General features: G+C 51.2%; 2 protein-coding genes across 2 annotated transcripts; both read left to right on the top strand.

Annotated features, from left to right (window-relative positions):
• Positions 1-1261: 1261 nt before the first annotated feature.
• TRMT1 (tRNA methyltransferase 1) lies at positions 1262-11601 on the top strand (the record flags this gene model as incomplete). Its single annotated transcript, XM_080937375.1, has 16 exons — positions 1262-1789; positions 2334-2389; positions 2631-2767; positions 3050-3237; positions 7042-7157; positions 7247-7359; positions 8608-8756; positions 8911-8997; positions 9075-9144; positions 9234-9368; positions 9455-9540; positions 10005-10113; positions 10210-10286; positions 10975-11094; positions 11172-11301; positions 11440-11601. Exons 1-16 carry the CDS (start codon positions 1533-1535, stop codon positions 11599-11601), a joined length of 1992 nt encoding a protein of 663 aa, XP_080793501.1. The 5' UTR covers positions 1262-1532.
• A 1781-nt stretch (positions 11602-13382) lies between these two features.
• On the top strand, positions 13383-15796 carry LYL1 (LYL1 basic helix-loop-helix family member; the record flags this gene model as incomplete). The annotated part of the gene is made up of 4 exons (XM_080937249.1): positions 13383-13521; positions 14143-14498; positions 14590-14681; positions 15384-15796. Exons 2-4 carry the CDS (start codon positions 14167-14169, stop codon positions 15794-15796), a joined length of 837 nt encoding a protein of 278 aa, XP_080793375.1. The 5' UTR covers positions 13383-13521; positions 14143-14166.
• Positions 15797-16191: the final 395 nt, after the last annotated feature.

Genomic DNA, 16191 nt, shown 5'->3' on the forward strand with positions numbered 1-16191 from the left:
CCCTTAGGCAAGCTTAGTTGCGCTTCGAGCGCTTTAGTTCTCACCCGCTTCTCTTTCCTCCGGGGTCTCTAGATGGTCTAATTGAATGACTGTGGGACAGGTTGCTCTATATTTTCGAACTTCAGTTTCTTGTAAAATGAGAACGACGACTGTTGTTCCAAGCAGTTTAGGCTCTGTGGAAATGAGGTTTCATGGAACTGAGCTGAGGAAACTCTGTCAAGATCACAGGAAAGTGCATGTGAAGATTGAAATTTAGGCTCAAGAGGTCAATAAAGCAAAGACTTTTATCTCCAGGATTTATCCCAGGATGCTTATGCGATGTCGAGTTCTATTAGCGTTTTTGCACTAACTCGGATAATTACACATCTTATAACTATTAGTGAGGTCTGACTAGTTTTCGGTTGGAGTAGCAGAGTCAAGAACAGTGCGGACTGGATTAAGAGTGTGCATTGCTCTTATAAAGAGTTTTCAGTGCTCAGCACTCATGTAAGGTGGTTCACAGTTCTAGAGGATCCATTACCTTTTTGGGGGGGGGGGATTTACAAGTACATACATATACAGAAATAAGAATAAAGTAAAAATGTAAAACAAAATTACCATTGGGTCTGGTAGAAATGCCTGAAATCTCACCATCTTGGGAGACTGAGGCAATAAATTCCTGAGAGTTCGAATCCGCCCTGGGCTATATAGGTCCAGGACAACAAGGACTAAATACCCTCTACCCCCAATTAAGAGATAACACATAGTTAGCAAGTCAAGCTGAGATAACGCACACATCCCGGATCTCCACATTTTCCAGCTTGCATACATTAGGCCAGCACTCATTAGGTTGTCTGAGTGGCTCCTCTGCGTACTTCCCAGGCATTCGGTTATTTAGTCCCTGCTCTTGACAGCTAAGATTGCTATTTAGCAGGTAAGGGAAATAATAAGCCTTACATTTTTAGTAACTTGCTGGGACTTAGATTCAAAGCCAGCGATTACTATTATAGAGACTGAATAACCAAAAGGTGCACACAGGAGACATCTAAAGGTGCCAAATTTCTCCGCTTTTCCCCTGACTAAACTAGTGAAACTCCTTTGTAGAAGAGTTGTATTATTGGAAAACACTTGTGTAGCGTACGCAGCCTGCACGCTTCCTTTCCTAGAAGAATCTTGTTCCTGGTCGCCCACTGTAGGTAGTGTCTCTAATAGGTCAGTTATTGTCATGTGACTGGCCCGCCCTCCTAGCCAACATGGCCGCTCCCAGGCCCTAATGCAAGAAGCGTGCATTCCTTGGATCCTGTGAGCTGAAGGGAGAAGCGTGTCCGGGTGTGTGTATGTGAGTGTGTGTAGTGGGAAATCTGCGCCGCGGGCCTTAGGTTCTGTTGGGTCCAGTACCCTCGGAAACGCAGGGTGTTAATGAAGCCACCGGATTTTAGTTTCTACTTTATAGATATGCAGGCCACCCCCGCCCCAGAATCCAGCTCTCTGACCTCCCTCCCTATGCCCTTCCCATTCTCTTAAAAACGGCAGGCGGGTTGAGGTACCCGCGGATGTCCCTCGCGAGGACGATCCTCTGGCTAAGCCGCCCTCTCCGTCAGGCCCGCAGCCTTTGTAGAACTCAGTTCATGGAACGGAAGGCCCAGGAGCCTCCCTCTCCACCAGCGATGGAGAACGGCACACAGCCCAGCGAAGAGCGCCCACCCGCGGCCCCGGTGGCGACTGTCACCGAGGGCGCCGCCAAAATCGTCTTTCCCAGTGCCAACGAGGTTTTCTACAACCCGGTGCAGGAGTTCAACCGGGACCTGACGTGAGCAAGGGGCGCGGGTCAGCAAGGGGAGTGGGTCAGTTCGGTAGAGGATATTACGGGAATAACAGTCCGGGACGGGAAAAGTTGGTAGCATCTTGAAAGATGACGGCACGCACCGGATTTTTAAAGTAAGGTTCAAGACTATACATTCTTTTTAGGGTCCTCTGGCGTTCAAGGAGTGTGACTCCACATTTCTCTTTACAATTCGGTCGATGACTTTGACTTCCCAGAGTTGATTCCTGTCGTTGTAGTCCCAAAGACTTGTTACTCTTTTGCAAGTCAAATTACACATCAGTTTACATACTTTGAATTGAGGGACCGAGGGGGAACTTTGCAAAGGTCACCTTCGGGCTTTCTGGGCTTAACTGAAGATAGAGCAGTTAGCATCTTAGCCTTTGAGGTGGGATTTCTCTTTATTATATTTTGGGCCAGTAGGAAAGGGACTTTATGGATTAGGGAGAACTGAAGACCTGGGCCACACCTAAGGAGCTGGCATGCTAGAGTTTACAAGCTGATCATTCCTCTACTATCCAACCCCCTCCAGGTGTGCTGTGATCACAGAGTTTGCTCGAATTCATCTTGGGGCCAAGGGAATCCAAAGTGAGTGGAGGTTCAGGCCTGGGGGCAGGGGGAAGAGTGTCACACAGAAAGTTAACTTCCCTCTTTATCCATGTCTCAGTAGGCTCCTGAAAGCTCTAGGCTCTCTCCTGCCTTTTTCTCCTGGGGGTTCAGGGAAGGACTTTCTTGCATGAGTCACTAGGATTTTGACCATTCGAAAATTATGGTGAACTTTCTTAAAGAGAGCATTGGTAATCTCTGGTTTTTACATGTGTGACTGCAGTCAAGGTCCCAGGAGAGAAAGACTTGCAGAAAATAGCTGTGGACTTGTCTGATCAAGAGGAGGAAACAGCTGGACAGAATGAAAACCTGGCCCCAGGAGACCAGCCTCGGACAGCTGCAGTCGGTGAGATCTGTGAGGTAGGGACCTCAGAAAGCCGTGGCTGCTTGGGAGTCTAGAGCTGAGGGGCTCTAGAAGGTGTTTGTGGGAGATCCACAAGAGCCCAGAAAAATATTGAGGAGACCTGGACATCAGTCAGCAGGATGACTTCCTGGTAAAGCACATGCCACAGAACCCTTAAGACTTGAGTTTAATCCCCAGAATCCGTGGTGGAAGGAGAGAACTGACTCAGTTGTAAATGACTCATTTATAATTTTAAACATTAAAAAAGAAATAAGACAGTCTTTGCTTACTTCCAACAGGAGGGTCTACGAGTGCTGGAAGGCCTGGCAGCGTCTGGTCTGCGCTCCATACGATTTGCCCTAGAGGTTCCTGGCCTCCAGTCGGTAGTTGCCAATGATGCTTCTGCCCGGGCTGTAGAGCTTATGCACAGGAATGTGGAACTCAATGGTGTGGCACATCTTGTACAGCCCAACCAGGCAGATGCCCGGTAGGTTGATTGGCCATTGTCATTGGTGGGGTGGTCCTGGAGATGGAACCCAGGCCTTCATGCATGCTAAGCAATGGCAGAGCAAATCTCCAGCTCCTAATAGGTCCTAAGCAGGCATGCCTAGGGCCTTCAACTTACAGCTTGGAATGATGCTACCTGGGGACTAATCCAAGCTCAGTTTAGCCTCCAAGTATGACCTTGGGTTAGCCTCTTTGAACTCTTAATTCCCTTGTTTGTGAAAGGAGAGTAAATTTATAAGGGTCATGCAGTTCTGTTTTTCTAATTTTTACTTTATCTGTGCTTGAGAGACCATCAGTGGTCTCAGGCGTCTGTTGAAGGCACTTTCATCTACCAAGCCATCTGGATAATGTGAGAGCATCATGTAGCCCAAAATAGATTTTTAGGAAGCTAAAGAAATGACTCAGTGGTTAAGATCACCGACTGCCCTATCAGAGGTCCTGAGTTCAATTCCTAGCAACCAAATGGTGGCTCACAACCATCTGTAATGGGATATGATGCCCTCTTCTGGTGTGTTTAATGACAGCTATAGTGTACTAGTATACTCATATAAATTAAATAAATAAATCTGGAAGAAAAAAACATAGATTTTTATGTGTTTGAGTGTTTAGTCTATGCATGTGTGCCTCGTGCCCTTCCAGGCCAGAAGAAGGTGTCAGACACCCTGAAAAGAGAATTACAGTTAGTTGTGAGCCATATGGGTGTTATAAAATGAACTTTAGGCCTCTGTAAGAACAGCGCATTCTCTTAACTGGTGAGCCAATTCTCTGGCCTTTTTTTTTTTTTTTAACATTTTTAAATTATGTCGGGTGCATGCATGCAGAGGACAATTTCCATATGTGGGTCCAGTGATTAAATACATAGCCCTGGCTGGCTTGAAACTCTGAGATCTACCTCCCAAGTGCTGGTGTTATTACCACACCTGGCTCTCACCATGACTTTCTGATACTTGAGTTTTCACCTGAATGGTAGGATTGCAGGGATGTGCTACCATGCCTGGTTTATTCAGTAATGGGAATCAGATGAAGCCTAGAGGTAGGTAAGCGCTCTGCCAACTGAACCACATCCTCAGCACACACAGCCCCCTTTTGGTAAGATGCAGTCTCATGTAGTTCATGCTGGTTTCTCCTTAACTCATTGTTGTGACCTTGAACTACTGATATCCTCCCCAACCCCCCCACCCGGCCTCCACCTTTGTGCTAGGACTTTAGGTTTGATTACAGGGTTTCTGTTTGTTTTTCTAGTTTGAGACAGGGTTGCTCTGTCTGCCCTCGCTCTCCTGGAACTAGACTGTAGATGGGCTGGGCTCTATCAAGTTCACACAGAGCCACCTGCCTCTAGTGCTGAGATTAAAGGTGTATGCCACCACTGTCCAGTGTCAGTCTTTTAATTTTCTATTTTTTGAGACAGGATCTCACCTTGTGGCCCTTGATGGTGTGGAAGTCATAGAGATCCAATTGCCTCTGCCTTTCCAATGCTGGGACTAAAGTTGTGAGTTACCACACAAGCCCATAGCAGCCTTTTTACATAACAGAAGTGTATAGCTCAAACTTTGCACAGAGGTGCTGTTTAATGAAGAGGAATGTATCTATCTACAGGGACTTTGTTTTGACACATGGTCTGACCAATTTAAACTGGTGATTTCCTTCAGTCGTCCAGGTAGTTTGAGATTATGCATTTACAGTACCAGGCTCCAGAGAGATGTTTTCTTTCCTAACATCCTTGCCTTATAGTTCACACTGCTCACCCTCCTGCCTCAGGCTGTCTCTAGGACCTGTTCCCACTCTGTTGCTCCACCTCCTTTGACAAGTACCTGCCCTTTGTCTTGTTTTTAAATTTCCAATATTTATGTTATGTGTAGCACTATTTTGCCTGTATGTTTGTGCAACACACAAGTCTGAGGAGGTCAGAGGAGGCATTGGATCCTCTGGAACTGGAGTCATAGGTCATTGTGAGTCACCTTGTGGGTGCTGGGAACTGAACGTGGATCCTCTGCAAGAGCAGCAAATGTCCCTAATCATCAAGCCATCTCTCCTGCTGGATTATTTTATTTTGTTTTGTTTTGTATAGGGTCTCACTATATAGCCTTGACTAGCCTGACTGGTTACTATGTAGACAAGGCTAGCCTAGAACTGACTAGGGATTTGCCTGCCTCCTCTGCCTTTCTGAGATTAAAGATGTGCACCAGCACACTTTGGTTTTTTAAAAATTTTTTTTGTTGTTCATAGCCACCCAGCCTGTGTGCTATGAACCAAATTTCTGAACCAACTTCCCATCTCTGCCCACCCCACCCTCCTTTTTCTTCTTCTTTTTTAAGCGGGGCCTTACTGTGTGGCAGAGGAAGTTTTAAACACAGGACAATCCCGCACCTCAGCTTCACAGCTGCAGGGAGCACAGCTGTGGTTAGCTTAGTGGTAGGGTACTGAGTTTAGTGGTAGGGTGCTGACCTAGCACGTTAGCCTGAGCAGTTAGCCTGTGCTCAGGCGGGCCTTACGTGCAGGTGTGTGTCACCCTGCTGGGCTGGAAATGACCTGTCAGGAGAACATCCTAGATTGCATCCTAGATAAATGAGGGTTGCTCCAGTGTCAACAGTGGGACTGCAAAGATAGCTCAGGGATTCAGAGTGCTGCCTGCTCTCCAGAGGACCTGGATCTTGTTCCAGTGCATCAAGGTGGCTTGTAAACTCCAGTCCCGGGGACTAACTCGGTCCTCTGTCCTTCTAGAACACAAGATGCACTCCAAGACATGCACATGATACACAGACACACAGGCAGATAAAACACCTGCACACAGAAGTAATTTTTTTTTTTTAATGTCAGCAGATCAGAGAAGCTAATTGCTGTTAGTTGATCTGGCCTTTGGCTCAGGGTTTTTCCATCTCCCCTGGAATATACAGGTGCATGTGTCACTGAACCTGGTTCTTGTCAGTAGAATTTTTGTTGCTGTTTGTTAGCATTAGGTTTGGTCTGTTTTCCAGGCTGGCCTTGAACTTGAACTTGTAATTTTCCAGGTTTGTGCTACCAGGGTTGGTATAGACCTAATTTTGTGTTCACTTTTCTTTTTTTTTTTTTTTTTTTTGGGGGGGGGGGTGGTGGTGGTGGTGAAGGGGTCAGGAGTCTTGAGTATTACTGCAGGCAAGAAGTGGCAGAGAAGCAACTGTGGAAGTTGTTTCCCTCCCACCATGTGGGATCTGGACAAACTTGGTTTGTCCAATCTAGTGATAGGTGCCTTTATCCACTGAGCCATCCCATCAGCCCTGTTTGAAATTTTTGATCATGTATGGGGGGGGGCACACAAAAACACACATGAAGAGGTTAAAAGAGGATGACTAAGGTAGTAGTGCTGAGTCATCACAGCATGGGTGCTGAGTCATCACAGCATGGGTGCTGAGTCATCACAGCATGGGTGCTAAGTGCATATTTGATTCTTTTGTGAGAGTAACATTTTCTCTTAACCACTAAAGATGCATCACCAGCCCCTCCTGCTTAGCATCTTTATGGCTGCAAAAGTTGGTTGTTATTTGTGAAGGTTATAGGTGGGGCAACTGAGCCCTGAGTAAAACAAGAAATCGGTTAACAAGTGGCCAAGGAGGCAGGGGTTCAGCTCAGCATTAAAACACTTGACTAGCATGCATGAGATTCAGGGTTCCATTCATATGGCTAAACTATAAAATAAAACACCAAACAGCTAAGCTAGCCTTAAGTTCAAGGGCAGAACCACTGTACCATAGGGGACAAAGCAGGGACTTAGTTTAAGAGGCTAAGAACTTGGACCCCTCACATCTAGGATGCTGATGTACCAACACCAGAAGACACCTGAGCGTTTTGATGTCATTGACCTGGACCCCTATGGCAGCCCCGCCCCCTTCCTGGATGCAGCCGTGCAGGCTGTGAGTGATGGAGGTAAGTGGGGCCGGAGCATTGGGAACCACCCACGCAGGTGTAGGGGCAGGGTGTTTGGAGGGTATCACTGCCCAGCCCCTTCCCCACAGGACTTCTGTGTGTCACCTGCACGGACATGGCAGTATTGGCAGGGAACAGCGGAGAGACGTGCTACAGCAAGTATGGAGCCATGGCCCTTAAGAGCCGAGCCTGCCATGAAATGGTGAGACACCTCCCAAGCTAGCCTGGGGTTGGGGAGTAGGCTGTGAGTGTCCCTGCCCTGACCTTTCGAGTATAACTTCCTATACTGATGACCTGCTCAGTGCCCTCAGATGGCCAGCACTGGCCCAGTCCACGCTGTTATGTGACTGGCAAACTGATCTTTGACATCCTTGTTCAGCTGGCAGTCATTTTTTTCCCCTAGCATTCTATAGTGTAACTTAATTTTATTTTTGCCAGTTATGGTGGTACATGCCAGCACGTGGGAGGCAGAGGCAGGTGGATCTCTTGTAAGACCAGTCTCAGTCTGGTCTAAGTAGAGTTCCAGGACAGCCAAGGTTACATAGTGAAACCCTGTTTCCAAAATACCCATAGTGAAGTCAGGACAACTTCCTGGAGTCCATTCTTTCCTTCCCCCATTTGGATCCAATCAGTCTTGGGCACCTTTACCCACCGACCTATCTTGTTGCCCCAAAATGAGGATGCTGAGTATTCCAAGCAGGAATCCTCCTGTGTGACCTCTCACACACTGAATTACAGACACAGCACTAGGTTTCCATTAGTGTACCTGGGGATGGATATTGTGTGTGTAAGGTGCTTTACCACTGAGCCATGTCTCTTAATACAAGAAGCCCTGGTGTTGAAGGTTTGAGACAGGCTTTCTTATAGCCTAGGTTGGTCTCAAACTTGCTATATAGCTCAAGTTCAACCTTAACCCCTGACCTTCCCACCTCCACCTTCCAAATGTTGGGACAAAAAGGAAGGAAGGAGAGAGAGAGAGAAAGGAAAGAAAGAAAGAAAGAAAGAAAGAAAGAAAGAAGAAAAGATCCTAGTGGACTGTTTTTCTAGGTATGAGCTCTAATCCTGGCTTAGTTTGTGGCTCTGACAGCACCTTCTGGGCCTTAGTTTTATACCTGTGAAAGAGGTGTGGCCATGACACCCACTCAGTGCTTGGGAAGGTTGCTCTGGGAAAGTAAGCAGGGAGGGAGGGTCAAAGGTAGGTCCTGTCCTTGTACTTCAGGTCCTTTGTCATCTTTCAAGAGTGGGCAGTGCTTTTCCATGTCAGGCACGGTTTCAGCCAGTGGGATGGGTGTAAACTGCCTGTGCAGGTCATTTAGTGCCTGCTGCCAGCCACAGGAATGACTGCAGATGGAGAACCTGGGAGACGAATACTAGCTTGAGGTGGGTTCTAACCCCAAGATGCATTCCCAAGTTTGTTCTTCCTGGTGTTACTGCCCATCTCTGCCACCAGGCCCTGAGAATTGTGCTGCACAGCCTGGACCTGCATGCCAACTGCTACCAGCGATACATCGTACCGCTGCTCAGCATCAGCGCCGACTTCTATGTCCGAGTGTTTGTACGAGTTTTCACAGGCCAGGCCAAGGTTAAGTCTTCAGCCAGGTAAGCCCACAGGAAGGGAACCTGATGAATTGACGGAGGAGATAAGATTTCCTCAGGGACCTTGGTGTCTGAAAAGGGACTGAGTCAGTCTGAGGGAAGGGTTGAGTTGTAGTAACCACATCAGGAACTCCTGGCTTCTCTTGGACTTCCACAGCAAGCAGGCCCTAGTGTTCCAGTGTGTGGGTTGTGGAGCCTTCTACCTGCAGCGCCTTGGCAAAGCATCTGGAGACCCTGGTGGCAGGTGAACAAGGAAGAGTATTTTGGGATGGAATGAGGGATATCCTAGGTCCTCATCCGTCCAACTGCCTTTCTTTGCAGGGTCAAGTTCTCTGCAGCCTGTGGTCCACCAGTGACCCCTGAGTGTGAGCACTGTGGACAGAGACACCAGGTGGGCCCAAGCCAGAGGCAGTGGGCCAGGGTCCCGGAGCTCACACATTCATGCCCCTTGCTCATGATCTACATCCCTGGTGTTCACAGCTTGGGGGCCCCATGTGGGCAGAGCCCATCCATGACCTAGACTTTGTGGGCCAAGTTCTCGAGGCAGTGACCACTAATCCTGGCCGCTTCCACACCTCCACGAGGATCCAAGGTGTCCTCAGTGTTATCTCTGAGGTATGACTTGGACCTTCCCAGGGAGGGGAACCCTGTGTGCCCACCTCTGTGCCAGCACTCGATGCTACTCCATCCTTACCTCTCAGGAACTTCCTGATGTCCCTCTCTACTACACACTGGACCACCTGAGCAGCACTATCCACTGCAACACACCCCGCCTTCTGCAGCTTCGGTGAGGGCCCTGGGGACAGCTTGGACCACCAGAGTCTTGTATATGCTTAGGGCAGAGCTGAGAGGTCATGATCCCTCCAGCAGGTGCTTTGTTTGTTAATTTTTTGTGTACATGTGTTTTGCCTACACATGTGTAAGTAAGTACACTGTCTGCATGCAGTGCCTGAAGAGGCCAGAAGGTGTCAGATTCCCCAGAACTGGAGTTAATAGGGTTGTAAGCTGTGTGAATGCTGGGTTCCAAAACCCAGAGTCCTCTGTAAGAGTAGCTGAGTGGTCTTAACCACTGAGTTCTCTAGTCAGCTCCCAGCAGGTAGTTTTGATGTCACAATCTGTAACATGGGTTGCTTTGAAGAAAATAGCTATGCCATTCCACAGGACCTGGCTTGTGCCCACCTGAGTCAGCCTGTGCTTTTTGGGGGAGGGGCAGAGGCTGTCTAGCCTCCTCTTTGGGGTCTCTGCACCCAGGTCAGCTCTCCTTCACGCTGGTTTCCGAGTCTCTCTCTCCCATGCCTGTAAGAATGCAGTGAAGACAGACGCTCCCCCTGAGGCTCTCTGGGACATCATGCGTTGCTGGGTGAGAGCAGGTGACCCCCTGGTTCAAGGCAGGAGGGCAAGGAAGGGTGGTGGTGTGGGTGCTCCTCGGGCTTAACATCTTCATCTCTGTCTCCAGGAGAAGGAGTGTCCAGTGAAACGGGAGCGGCTGTCTGAAAGCAGTCCAGCATTCCGAATTCTTTCTGTGGAGCCCAGGTATGAACAGATACGCACAGGTACAGCAGGCACATGTGCACAAAGGTCAGACCCTGTTATCGGGAAATCCAGAACCTCTTCTGCCTTGTCTTCACCCTGTGCCCTTTCCCACTCTGTACCATCTGTTGTTTAGCCATACATACATGTGAGTATCTGGGTCAGATTATAGAGCACAGAGCCCTCCATGGTTGGCTCTTTCCTCAGTAGCAGCCTGAGCTCAGCACACAGTCTGACCCCCCCCCACACACTTGGGTCTTTTGCCCAGGCAGGCCCTTCTCTCTTACCTCAGAGAAACCAGGGCTGAACCACTCTGTCAAGCGTTGTATCCCAACTTATGTCTTTTACCAAAACAGTTATCGTAACACAACATGGTTCTGTGGTTTTTATTTCTTTATAGTGCTGGGGATAGAACCTAAAGCCTTACACAAGCTGGGCAAGCTCTCTGCCGGAGTCACACCCCAGCCCTAGTTATTTCTGACTTGTCTTCTGATGCAGCAAAATCAGCTCCACTGGAGCAGATCCAGGCCACTGTGTCAGAAACTCACTAGGAAGTTCAGGTGGTTACTGAACAAATGGAGGAACTCTGAGCTGGGCAGACCTGTGGTGCTGCCTCAGGATGAGCAGGTTCTGGGGCTGTCTGTGTTCACCCTGTATGGCCGATGCCTCCAGCCTCCACCCATTTGTCCAGGCTGAAGGCCAACTTCAACATCCGGGAAGACGCCAACCCCAGCTCCCGCCAGCGAGGACTTAAGCGCTTCCAGGCCAATCCAGAAGCCAACTGGGGTCCCCGGCCCCGTGCCCGGCCAGGGTGAGTGGTAATGTAGGTGAGGGTTTTCCAGGGCTGGGCAAAGACAAATTGGGGTATCAGCACCCCTCTCTGCACAGGAGCAAGGCAGCGAGTGAAGGTCTTGCAGAGAAGCGGAGGCTGCTACAGAGTAAGCGGAAGGAGCCGGCTGAGGACCCAGCCCAGCGGGCAGCTCGCCTCAAGACATTTCCTTGCAAACGATTCAAAGAGGTGATTCTCTCCTTCCACCCTCCCTGCACCAGGGCCAAGGATGGGTGTCTGCTACTGCTGGGCCAGGGACTGAGGAAAGAAAGCAAGTCAGCCCTGTGCTCACAGCCTGGAGCTTCACACCCTCTGTTCTCCTACCAGGGTACCTGTCAACTAGGAGACCAGTGCTGTTACTCACACAGCCCTGCAGCTCCTGTGGCCTCTAGTGATATCCCCATCACAGACTGTCCAGAGACTACCAGCAAGATCTCCCCTGGACCAGAGACTGCTGATGGGGGCGTTCCTGGGCCAGGTGTAGACTGAGACAATAAAGAGATGTAACCTGCTGGTTGTCATTTTGAATGGGAAGGTTGTCTGCATAGGGGACTCTGCCTATCTTTGTGTCTGTCTGATCTGGCTGCTCAGGAAAGCAGTTCGTCAGGTGGCCACAGGGCGGCAGCTGCAAATAGGCTGCCTCCCCTCTTCCAACTCTCCAGGCATTTCCCCTACCTCCCCAGTGCCCCAAGAGTCCCCCTGCAGTCTCCATGCTGCTGCCTGGTTTCTTGGGCTCAGCTGTCTGCAGTTGGTGTGGTGGCGGAAGCCAAACCGGAACCAGGCATTCTGTGCATCCGCTCCAGCCCAGGTGCTTCCTGCCCGGCCTGTTCAATAGGAGTTTGCTCTCTGAGAACACAGGCGGCTGCCTGGACACCCAATGAAGAGACGCTCTATCCCCTCCCCCTAGAGTAAAGGATTAATAACGATAGGGGGTTGAGTCCTGGGGCAGAATCTCTCCCAGCACATGCATCCTTCACCACCAGCCGGAAAGTGAAGCCCACTGTAGCAATCTCTGCTAGAGGAGTCACTAGGGAGGGTAGCTGGGCTTCAGTACTTTTCTGAGTCTGCGTGGCCACTGAGCCCCTCTCTGGGTATACCCACAATTAGCCAGATACAGGGGGGCAGGCCTCCTGTAGTGCTTGGGGTTCAGCTCCTCTTGGAGGAAGTCTACATAGCACTGACTGCTGGAACTCACTATGTAGACCAGGCTAGCTTTGAACTCAAGATTCAACTGCTGGGATCAAAGGCCTGTGCCAACATGACTGTCCCTTTGGGGAGTTTTTGGCTGGGGTTCCAGGATTCGTATAACTTTTAAAAGTCATTTTTCAATGAGTTCCCTGCATGCATGTGCTTGTCTGATGCCTTCAGAGTTAAAATGTCAGATCCCTTATAACTGAGGTTAGTTGTGGTTGTGAGCCAAACCTGAGTCCTTTGCAAGAGCAAGTGCTCTAAACCGCTGAGCCACCTCTCTAGTCCCTAGGTTTCCAGAATTGGGAAAATCACTCAAGAATACCTGCCAGCAAGGGACACCACCCAGTTGTGATGTGACCGACTGGCATCTTTGGGAGCTTTAGAGCAGCTTCGGGAAACTGAGGGCCTTGATACTCATTTCACCCTCCTGGGCCTTAGAAGTGCTACAGGTTCAGGACACCTGCACCATGGTGTCCGGACGCAGCGTGGCCACATTACCAGAATTGTCTCCTTCCGGAGCCCTATTCCTGGGTGTGTGTGTGGAGGGGGGGGGGGTGCAGCCCACAGGGGGATCTGTAAAAAAGAGGAACTGGGCTGAGGCCCATGGGTCATGGGGCCTCAGAAGACCGGAAAGGGGCCCCTTTCATCCCCATCAGCATAGGGGGTGGGGTTCAAAGCCAGACCAACCTTAGAGGACACCAGCCTTGCCTCCTTTCCTCTTTGCATGCATTTGGCTCTGGGATCCTGAGGGTTGGGGTCTTCCAGTGCCTGGGGGAGCGGAGCGGCAAGCCCCAAAGGGTGACTGGCCGGGTGAACCAGGAGGTGTGCGCTCCATGATCCCTGCCCGCTGGTTTCCTCCTGGGTCAGCGCTGCTTCTTATCAGCCGCGGCCAGGCAGCCAGACCCTTATCTGCACAGGCCCAGCATCCTCTGGCCTCTGCGCCAGGGGGTAAGAGGGAGGAAGCTAGGCTGTCGGGAGGCGGGGAAAGGGCGGGTTGGCCCAGGAGCCGCTCACTTTCTCTTGGAGGTACCCACCACGACGCCTCCGAGGCTACTCAGGCCCTCCTGAGTCCGGGAGGTGGCGCAGCCCAGCTCTGAGGCCCAACGGGACTATCTGGGGGCACACTGGCCGAAGTGGACAGTGAAAACTGCCTCCTAACCTGGATTGACACACCTGACCACACAGCCGGGTGCTCCACGCTGTGGGAACTGCTGCAGGGTAAGAAAGACGCTTTGAACGTTAGGGAGTGTCTATGCCTGTATCCCTGGTGTTTGTTAGTTCCTTTATTCATTCATTAGCTGGGGCCCACTAAGTGAGGGGGCAGGGGAGCTTCTCCAGTTGAGGAAAACAGGGCAGAGATGTGGGAAGTCACACGCCGGCAGCATACTCCAGACCCTGGAGCTGAGTAAACGTGTTAGTAAGTAGGTTGCTCATGGGGTTGCCAGTAAGAGGAACTTTCAGCAAGGGTAGAGGCCCCTGGAACAGCCATGGAGAGGTGGCATAGGGTGAATCTTGAGGGGTCTCAGGGGGTCTTAGAGTTAGTCAGGGGATGTTGATCTTACTCCCAGCTGCAGGTAGGAGAGGTTCTGAAAGAGGTTCTGCTAGCTCAGAGACTGGGAGAGATGCCCATTCAAATAACTCATAGGTCAACGCTGCCTGGCGTCTGGTAGACACCCCCTCTTGTGGAGGCCCTTCTTTCATGTCCGAACCGTTCCTAGGTCCACTTTTCTACCTTTGATTATTGAACCCCCAATCCCTTTCTCTCTTCAAGGTGCTCTTCTATCGAACAGCTCAGGTTAAACAGGTGGGAAAAGATGGTCTTTGGCTTTCCTTCCACAGGTTAGCATTCCATCTTTGGGGTCCATGTGCCCACCCCAGGCCCAAGCAGAGGTGGGTTCCGCCATGACTGAGAAAACTGAGATGGTATGCGCTTCCAGCCCAGCACCTGCTCTTCCCCCTAAACCGGCCTCACCCGGGCCCCTTCCTGCAGAGGAGGTGGACCACCGAAACACTTGTACCCCCTGGTTGCCTCCAGGTGTACCAGTGATAAACCTGGGTCACACCAGGCCCACAGGGGCAGCCATGCCCACCACAGAGCTCAGTGCCTTTCGGCCCTCCTTGCTGCAGCTAGCTGCCTTGGGGACAGCTCCGCCCACCCTGGCCATGCATTACCACCCTCACCCCTTCCTCAACAGGTCAGTGGGCAGCTGGGACTCTGGGCAGTGCTTAGGTTTGGGGGTCAGGGTCTTTTCGTACAAGGTGCTCATGACCCACAACGCCTTCCAGTGTCTACATTGGGCCAGCAGGACCCTTCAGCATCTTCCCTAACAGCCGGCTGAAGCGCAGACCAAGCCATGGCGAGCTGGACTTGGTTGACGGTGAGTGTGTACCTATGTGCACAAGTACTTGTGGGGTGTCTGCAGCTTATGTCTGACTGACCTGTACCCTGCCACAGGGAGAGAGATTTTATGAGGTGCACCCCCCCAACACAGGGCAGCCCACAAGTGAAAGTTAATGCATGACTACAATACTGAGCCTAGCTTGGGGGCTTACTCCTGTAGTCCAGACTGAGGCAGGAGAACCAACTGAAAGGCCAGCGTGGGCTATAAGAGTCCTCAACAAACCAAGCCTTATAGCCAGAGACATGGCCGCAGTAGGATATAGCAGCCACAGATGACACTCCCCAACCCCTGAAAACACAGTCATGAGCGACAACCTTGGATCAGGATCACACAGAACTAGGAGACCACAGTCAACCTCAGAACCCCAGCCTACACACAACAGCCACAACCACATGGCATGATCCCACACAGCCACAGCCATCAGATAGGCCACCAGTCACCCACAGGCCCACAGCGGGCAAGCACAGGGCCTTTGAGAACCCAGGAATACACTTGCTTGGAATGAGGCCACAGGATGAACTTAAGGGATCGCATCTTTGTAATCAAGGCTCAGCAGTCCTGATGTCTACACAGCACAGTCTGGATTCAAGCCCCACATGGGTGCTGGTGGTGCTCAGTGAGGACAGCAGTGGTTGCTCTGTCCTTTACGCTAACAAAGCTTATCCCTTGGGTCCTCAGGGCACCAACCCCAGAAGGTGGCTCGGCGAGTGTTCACCAACAGCCGAGAGCGCTGGCGGCAGCAGCACGTTAACGGAGCCTTCGCGGAGCTCAGGAAGCTGCTGCCCACCCACCCGCCCGACCGGAAGCTGAGCAAGAATGAGGTGCTGCGCCTGGCCATGAAGTACATCGGCTTCCTGGTGCGGTTGCTGCGAGACCAAGCGGCTGTGCTGGCCTCCGGCCCCAGCGCGCCCGGGTCCCGCAAGCCACCTGCGCACCGGGGCGTGGAGGGCAGCGCACGCTGCGGGGCCGGACACAGAGTAGAGGCTCCACGCTCGCAGCCCGTGCTTCCTGGGGACTGCGATGGCGAGCCCAATGGGTCAGTGCGACCCATCAAGATGGAGCAGACGGCCCTGAGCCCCGAGGTGCGGTGACCCAAAGGCAGCGGCGCCTCACCTGCTGCTCAGTGAACTCCCTGTAAAAGGGTCTCAGGTCGCCCAGATGACGGAACGCTCTATAGCTCTGGAAGGGTAACCGGCGACGCCAGGGGCACCCCAGACTTTTAAGAAAAATTTCCCACAGGCAACTTGAAGTCGCTTTGCCAGTGTCCTCTTGCCAGGGCAAAGGCCAGAGATTCAACAAGGCCAAGTAGCCATGGGATCCCAGAAGTCCTGAGGGAGGTAGGGAAGGGTCTGGAAACCTTCGCACGCCTCATCGGCGCCCCCTGCTGAAGGCGAGAAGACCCTAGACAAGTGTATGGGACCTACCCATGAAGCCCAATTGGTTGAGCTTGATCCACGATCCTGTTAACCGCGGCAACGAAGACGCA

Source organism: Micromys minutus, assembly GCF_963924665.1.
Source record: "Micromys minutus genome assembly, chromosome: 24".
Lineage (NCBI taxonomy): Eukaryota > Metazoa > Chordata > Mammalia > Rodentia > Muridae > Micromys > Micromys minutus.